General features: G+C 34.6%; 1 protein-coding gene across 1 annotated transcript; it reads right to left on the bottom strand.

Annotated features, from left to right (window-relative positions):
* Nucleotides 1-200: 200 nt before the first annotated feature.
* On the bottom strand, nucleotides 201-2,659 carry LOC123225121 (xylan glycosyltransferase MUCI21-like). Its single transcript, XM_044648989.1, has 3 exons — nucleotides 2,209-2,659; nucleotides 2,042-2,113; nucleotides 201-1,666 (listed from the first exon to the last, which is right to left on the bottom strand). Exons 1-3 carry the CDS (start codon nucleotides 2,462-2,464, stop codon nucleotides 369-371), a joined length of 1,626 nt encoding a protein of 541 aa, XP_044504924.1. The 5' UTR covers nucleotides 2,465-2,659; the 3' UTR covers nucleotides 201-368.
* Between the last annotated feature and the right edge of the window lie 6,057 nt (nucleotides 2,660-8,716).

Genomic DNA, 8,716 nt, shown 5'->3' with positions numbered 1-8,716 from the left:
TAGGACCACTGGGATTTATTCGTTATGGCTACTGAAACTAGCAGAGGTCTGACAATGAATTTAAATACTGCCACATTTTGTATTTTAATATATTATCCAGAGTGGAATAAGGATTTTACCTATAAACAAACCAATAGAACGCCAATAATGAACTTAAAATATAAACAATTTTCTGCGTGAACAATTCACAAGGATGAAAATAACACAAAAATGAGAAGGGGTTTTACTTTTATAAATGTTACCAAAATGAAAACCTATTCTTCCTGCTCAATGTACAAAACAAGGAATGATTTCACCAATTTTTCAAACAAAAAAATTACAATTACCAATTAAATTAATCAAAGCAAGGGTAGCAAGGCCATTCAGGATTACTGTGACTGATGATGAACAATCCGGTTGATAGAATAACCATATGCACGGACCAACCTCTTATGGAATCTTCTGAAGTTTAGCTTCACATTTTGGCCAAGATAGATTGACTTGGTGTACTGCCAGCCCCTGTTGTTTATACTTGTTGGATCTCGAAGAACAGGATCATCTTTATCATATATGTCATACAAAGAGCTTTCTGTGGGAAGAACTGGGTAGCTGACATACTCCAAACCAAGTTTCCTTGCTGGCTCACCATAATATGTCTCAGCTGCCCAATCAGTTCCAAGGGGAATGATCTGAATAAACACAGAGCCAGGCTTCATGAAGAGAAAATGTGTCATGGCTGCACCATGGACTCCCACCATCACATCACTTGAGTTAAGTGCCCAATAAATCTTTGCCAATTCTGTAGTTCGATCAGGCCTTGCAACTTCAACTCGAAACCCAATATCCTCAGCCATTTTGACCAACAAATTCTCATTAGTTATAGCTCTAGACCCATTTCTAGATAAAACAACCAATTTTGGTTTCTTCAATAGATTGTCTCCCACATTTCTTATAATCTCTGACGAAGTTTTTGATGATGGAGACAAAGAAAGTTTCTCCCTTAGTTTTTCTTGAGCTTCTCGTTCTTCATCCTGAATCAATCCACGAATCCTTGGCCAATAAGCTCGATCAAGAATATTTCTAAAATCAACAATGGTCTTGCTTCCTTGCATCAATGAAGGATCCACAGTAAGCTCATCATGGATTCTGAGACCAACAATTGCTTCGGGGAAGCAATGAATTCTCTCGTCTCCACTAAAATCTATTGCTGGATAATCCGAGAGATGTGAAAGGATATTACCATACTTCATAATCCACCAATTATGGTATTCAAGAATGACAAATACAACCTTCTTCTTCAAATGCTGAGAAGTGATAAACAGGGGTAAAATCCCATCATTGAATTCATGATACACATTCCCCGTATATCCTCCAGTAGAGAAAAACACAGCCGGGACATCATGTTGAACATCACAACGATGGTTAATTGCAGCACTTTCCTTTTTGGAAACAAGATCTAATTCATCAATGGTATCCATTACACTTGTTTCCCATTTCCGCGTATACGGTTTAATCTTTTCATGCTGGAATTCCCCTTCAACAATGTTTGAAATATAGTTCATTACGAAGCCATTGGAGTTACCTGAGTTGTAGAGAAAGACTGAAGAGGAAGCAGAGCTTGTTCTCACGTCCCCTCTCATGATACATACATCAGAACGAAAACCACTTCTGTCACAGCATAAACTTCCTACAATTAATCCCAAAAAAGAATTAATCACAAAACGGATACAACAAAAGAGTATCTATAATCAAAAGTTAAGGCCTTTACAATATAATTACTGTGGGATTATATAGCAAATAGGAGTTCTCAATTTAAGATGTTATTTTACTTTGGCTTCCAAGAACATAATAAAATGAAAACTCTAATATGTCCCATATCTTCTCTTTTAGAACTTTGTACATAGTGGCCAAATGGAACATAAGGAATTTCAATAGCCATAAAGTAATCCTTTTTGCTCCATAAATATTAGGTGGTTCATCAAACTTTTATAATTTACAAACAAAAAATACAGGAAAAAAAACAGAGATAAAGAACCAAGACAGAAAGAGAATAAGCACTAACCGTTAGATATGGAAGCACACAAAGGAGCATTAACATCTGGAGCAAGGCTATCATTTTCCCCCACAAACGAATCTGCAGAAAAAAATATATAGCTGATATTAAACTATAAAATAAACTTCGATATAAAAAAAACAGAGCAAAACTGAAGTAGGCGAAAGGGAACTCACAGAGAAGAGAGGAAGAGCTAAAGAGATGAGGAGTCAAAATAAAGCAGCAAGAAAGAAGGGAAATAAAGAGAAGAGACAAAAGCTTAGGCCTAGCTTTCTTATTCCAGTAACCATAGATTGGTGCACAGACGAAAACAAGGTCACAAGACTCTTCTTCATCGAAATCTTCAAGAGGCATATAGTGTTTCACTGCCTGTACATGTTCACCTTTCTTCAACTGATGAAAACGATGATACCTCCCCATAATTTTATCCATAAGCCGAAAAAAAAAAAAAACCGATCTTCCTGAGCTTTTCTTCCCAAAAAAAAGAAGAAGAAGAAAGTAAAAGAGCAGCTTTTGTTTGTGATACGTTCGAAATGAAGAAAGAGAGAAGCTATGGGCTATGTTATCGAGGAAGCAAGAGCGCAAAGAACCGAAATACTACAATGAAAATTATATTTGCTTGTGTTTTCAAAGTATTGGACTAGCTTTTATAGTTTTATATAGTATGATAATAAATAGGCCGAAAGAATAAATCCCACCCAAAGTTTAGCACGCTCTCAAATGTACATACATAGGGTTTGAAAAACTTAAATACACACTCACAAGCTATTAAATTTAACTAAAACCGGTTGTTATAAAGAGTAAAATTATCATTTTATCACTAAACTTATAAATCCCAAAAAACTTATATCATTTTCCCCTCTTAATTTGAAAAACTAACATTTACCCTAATATTAAGTTTTAAAAATTTTATTTTTTCCTAAGGTTTCAATTTTTTGGTAGAACCCCTTTCTCTCCTACCATCTCTCTCCCTTTTTATGGACTTGTCTTCACTAGAAAAGACGAGTCTTCATCTAGACAAAGACGAATTGTCTTCACTAGAGAAGACAAGTTTTCACCTAGACAAAGACAAGTCTTCATCTTATCTTCTTTTAAACAAATCAACGAGGCCATCAACATGGCTTCGTCGACTAGAATCGATAGTCATGTTTGGAATCAATGTAGAGTCAATGCTAGAAGGTGACAAAAAAAGATAGATCTAGAGTCGATTCAGCAAAAACACAAAGGATCTGGTGAGCAAATGCTAAAGGATATCACTCACAGACAGATGGTCAAACGGAGAAGATTAGCTAAGTGTTAGAAGACGTGTTGAGAGCTTGATGTTTAGACCATAGAGCGAGTGAGGTAGAGATGTTGCCTTTGGTCAAGTTTGCCTATATAACAATAGTTATCAGGTGATGATTTAGATGGCGCTCTATAAGGCACTTTATGGTAAAAGGTGTCATTCTTTTGTACACTCAGATAAGTTGAGTGAGATAAATGTCTTGTTTCAGTCTCTTGGATCAGAGTTGATTCAGAAAATGATTAAAGATGTCCAGTTGATTAGATATAGGATGAAACATGTCTAAGATTGACAAAAAAGTTATGTGGATTAAAGACATCAAGACCTAGAGTTCAGTGTGGGTGATAGAGTTTTCATCTGAGTAACCTTTTTCAAGCACATGATAAGGTTTGAGAGAAAGGGTAAGTTGGCTCCCAGGTATATTGGCCTATTTGAGATTGTGGAACGGGTCAACAAGGTAGCTTATAAGCTTGTTTTACTAGAGAGTATGAACTATATTCATGGAGTGTTCTATGTTTTGTTGTCGTGCAAGTATGTTGGTGATCTTTCCTATGTTTTAAGGACTAAGGAGATTCAACTATCTGAAGACTTTAGTCATGATAAGAAACTAGATCAAATTCTAGATAGAAGGATTAAACATTGAGAAACTGACAAATTCCTTTGGTTAAGGTGTTTTGGAGGAATCCTATGGTCGAAAAGACTATTTAAGAGATAGAGTAAGTTATAAGAGAGAAGCATCCCGAGTTGGTCCTAGTGAATTTCGACGATAGAATTCCAATAAAGGAAGAGGAATTGTAACACCTACAAGTACATCTCAAAGGTAAAATGGTATTTATGCTTGAGTTTAATTGATATCAAAATAATTTAATGTGATTTGAAAGTCAAGGTATGAGTTTTGGGTGACACACAATTGTGTATAATGAGACCATGTCTATGTATCACTACCATGTCAACCAGATAAGGAGATTCAATGTAAAATTTAAATTACATGACACAGTCATGTACTAGTGGTCATGTATTGGTAGTACACACCTGTGTTTTATAAAAGGAACATTTGTTATGTTTTAAGAATTTTTATTCTTATCCAAAAACACACAAATGTTGAGAAAGAAATAGGAGAGTGTAACTTGACATTCAGGCCTTTCCATTGGCAGTTTCTGATAGTTTTTCTAGCAACAAAGGCAAGAAGGAAAGTTAAAGAGAAGGGGACTTGCTCACTAATCTTGATTATAATGCCTTTGATCAAAAGGTAAGTAGGGACTCTTTCGCTCTTCCTTTGAGTATTATAAAGATATATGTTAAAGGTTATATCCCTAGTGTTTGAATGTCTCATGTGTTAAATTTCAAAATAGATATGAATGGTTTTACTATATTAATGGATTGTGTATGATTGGTGATATGGTTTTATAAACATGTATGTACATGTACAAATCATTGTTTACTATAGTTGGGATGAATCTATTCTTAGTGTGTAATATGTGCATTTTACACATCTAAATCAGGGGACTTATAGCAGAACATGTTGAGATTGTGTGAAATATGTGTATACATATATATGTTCCTTGAAGTTTGATGAATTAAGTTGATGATGATGAGTTTGTTAATTTTTGGTCTTTTTAGCATCTGATGTCATTAGAGAAGAGTTATATTGTTGTTCTAGACATTTTCCCATGCCAAAAAACTAATTAGATAGTGATTGAACACACAGAAACAATTAGGGATTGGATTTTGATCTCTTTGATCTATGTTTCGGACTTGACTCACAGGGGTGTGGTATGGGACACATACCCATGATGCAAGTTCTAGAATTCAAGTTAAATTTTTGACGATTTGATGGCCACTAAATGTCGTTGACTAATAATCGATCAACTAGAACACGTAGACTTTTCATGTATAATCTTACATGACCATATGTGGAAGAAAAATGATCAAAATACCCCAACAAAGTGGCATAGTTGAGATGAGTTTTAGAAAGGAAAGTGAAATAAATATCTAAAAAGGCACATGTCTGTATTTATAACAAAAATGTCATATGAGGGAAACCATGAAAAGGTTGTCCATATACGAGTATACACCCCCATGTGTCAAAAGACACACACTTATGTGTTTAGTGCAAAATAGAGAAAATACAAAAGGAATTAAGTTGTAGATCTAAAGGTCATCCTTAGAGCTAGTAAAGAGATTTTAGTACACAATAATACTTGATATACCCTAAATAATGAGATTTTAGCAGGGCACACGATAAGCTTAAAGTGGAAGCGAGTATGAGCTAGAGTTTAATTAAAGCTCGAGTTGTATACATGTTAGACATCATAGGATTATTAGGAGAGGGCACAATAAGTATACATTTCCTACACCACCCGCAGTAGAACACTGTACCCACAATATGGTACTAGCTCGTAGAGACATAACTTTGTTATAATAGAACAAAGAGATAGCTCACATGACCAAAGTGTCAAATCTCGGTATTTGATTCAAACCGATCTATGTAGTATATAGTATAGTTTAACTTCCACATATAAATGCTCCCACCAAGTTTAATTATGGTCACGCCAGATAAGAATCTGGGGAATGATTCCTCAATGACCAAACGAGACTTAGTTTGACCCGAGAGTTAAGATATGTAGCCTAAACATTTTTCAGAGTACAGTATGAGCACATAAATGCTAAATAAGACCTAAATAAGCACATAATGCAGACTTTAGATGACAAAGATAGTATTGATTAAGATCAAGGACATTTTGGAGAATAAAAGTTAGCAGTAGAATCTTCCACTTACTGAGAATTTTTATTACTCATTCCTCTATTTTCATGTGTATAGGTACAAATGATCATGAGACTGTGGGACAAATGATGTTCAGTAAGCGTAGAGCTACGAGAACATTTCCATCATTTCAACTTTTATTGGTGTTTATTTTTAAAATAGATTTATTTGTATATTTGATTACACCTTATGATTCTTTCCGCCTATGTTTTAAGTTTGGGACATTTTTGTATGCTTTTGAATTTTGCTTTGACAAGGGTATTTTAGTAATTTGACAAAGTTTAATGAATGAAGTTTTTATTTAAAGATTGTATGAGATTTATTATATGTTTTTGAAATAAATGTATGCTTGATTAGCCAATGTGGTAATATCCTCCTCTGAAAGGCAATACTTCTAGAGACGGTTGTTACAAGTTGGTATCATAAAATGATTTTAGTACCCAAAAGGTGTCCTATGTATGTGTGTATTCAAATAGAGTAGGAATGTAAGTCTTTCATGCCACACTAATTGCACTCGCAGTTGATCACTATAAGTAAGAGGTTTTATCATACTTACTAAATTTATATGGAGACTCATAATTGTGGGTTTTTCAAGAAAAATAAGGTAAATTAGAGCTAGCACCAGAAACAATCAAATTGGCAACCTATTGAGGACTCAAAGTGAGAGGGACAGTGCTTCAAGTTCCCCTAGTAAGTTTAAATGTCAATGATGTCAAGAACATATTCAAAGAAATGTTCAAGGAGTAGAGAGGTTCTCAAGCTCAAATTAGTAAGTCGACTCAAGTATCGCTAGCATAGGCTTAGGGTTCAATTAAGGTGACTTCCCTACCAATGATAACACCGACAATAGTACCAGCTAAAACTTATTTGCATTCTATCTTCAACCTACCCAATATGCATCAGTCCTAGAAATTCAATAATGTTAAAGATTTGATTGCAACTAATAGTGGCTAGAATTGGTAGAGAGTATGATAGCCTTATTGGACATGGCAGATCAAAAAAGAGTCAAATATGTCACCTATTTCTTTAAGTATAATGTTAGGACATGGTGGAACCTGGTCTAGAAGATAATAAAAATTTTAGAAATGTCTTAGTTAGAATTCAAGAAGAGATTTTAAGTTGAGTACAAAAGAGAAGATATGACATGCATTAAAGCTAGAAGGTTCCTTACCTTGACTTAGGGCACATACTCCATAAATAAGTACTCTAATAAGTTAAATCATCTAGAAAGTTATATCTTTGAGATAACAAATACCGAGATTAGGCGAATGGAAAAATTTGTGTACTGGTTCAATCTAACTACAACCTAAGATGTCATGACAAGTATATAACTATCCTAAACTTATAGTGAGGTCTTAAGTAAAGCTTTAAGGGTTCAAGTATTTATTAAGAAAATGTATGGGCTGACTCAAATTATATAGGCCCTAACACTAGTATTAGTATAAGTCCCAATGTCAGCACTAGTACAACAGTTAGACAATAGCGATGTCTCAAATCAAAAGAGTCCTCCTTTTGAGAGAAAAGGAAAAAGGCCATTTCAACGTAAAAGGAACAAGAAGGGTTAGAAGAGTAGCAATAAGCAAAGAGGACTCGAGATTCTCACTTGTCAAAGAAATAACAAGCATCATAGAGGAAAGTACCTGACTAGGTAAGTAATCTACTACAGTTATCATCAACCAAGGCACATGGCTAGATCTTGTCTTGGGGCTCCAATTTGAGTCGAGTAGCCAATAAGGGGAACCATTACCATAGTTCTCACCATCACCCAAGGACCTATCGAGGCTAACCTATCAATAGTCACTAGTCAAATTTTCTATCTGTAACATCCTTTTTCTAACTCTATACCCCTACCTGAAATATGTACCTGAAATGATGTGTCACTTATAGAAATTTTTTGAAAACATTGGTAACATTGAATAAATAAACAAATAAATGCATGACTCCCAATATGAATAACCACAAACCTAAAAGTGTATTTATTAATCAATAAATTAAATAAAGAAATCCCATAAATATCAAATTATCAACCCAAGTGCATAAACAAATCCTAATATATGGATAAATATCAAATGATAAAAATGACTAAAATGTCTCTACCATCATGCAACATTATAGGTTGAACTGTTACTTTTGTCGTTGCCCAACTGCTCCATTAATCTACTTATAAAATCACAAAGGAACACTTTGAATGAAACACTCAGTAAGTAGGTTAGCACATAGCATAACATCATAAATTTATATCCAGGTGTCCCATACTTGTTAATGTTATGGTGTTTCGGATATTTTCCTAGTAGTTTAGATGTTTATCCAATTTATTCGATACCCTATGCGTATTCCCAGTATTAGTGTTATCCCGATAACTCATGTCCAACAATGTAAAGTGACACCCCCAACATCTAGTAAAAGCATGTGACATCCCTGATGTAAACTATATTGTGTAATACTTACACATGCTAAGTGGGGTTAAGGTTGGGGTCACATAGATGGTCACACTAACTAACCCTATCATTTTCACCATCACACGACATTCAACTTGATGGTTTTATCATATTGCACTTAGCTCAGTGATCTGTCATATTGCACACAGCTTAGTAACAAGTCATACTACAGCTAGCTCAATGACCGATTCACACTACTC

The sequence above is a fragment of the Mangifera indica genome, chromosome 9 (assembly GCF_011075055.1).
Source record: "Mangifera indica cultivar Alphonso chromosome 9, CATAS_Mindica_2.1, whole genome shotgun sequence".
In the NCBI taxonomy this organism is placed as follows: Eukaryota; Viridiplantae; Streptophyta; class Magnoliopsida; order Sapindales; family Anacardiaceae; genus Mangifera; species Mangifera indica.
This window is presented reverse-complemented; position numbering and strand designations above follow the sequence as displayed.

Excerpts from the sequence above, each read along its gene's own strand:
- LOC123225121 (XM_044648989.1), bottom strand. The coding sequence starts at position 2,464 with ATGGATAAAATTATGGGGAGGTATCATCGTTTTCATCAGTTGAAGAAA. Across the intron at positions 2,114-2,208 it reads TAGCTCTTCCTCTCTTCTCT|ATTCGTTTGTGGGGGAAAAT; the intron begins GTGAGTTCCCTT and ends TTTTTTCTGCAG. Across the intron at positions 1,667-2,041 it reads GTGTGCTTCCATATCTAACG|GAAGTTTATGCTGTGACAGA; the intron begins GTTAGTGCTTAT and ends GATTAATTGTAG.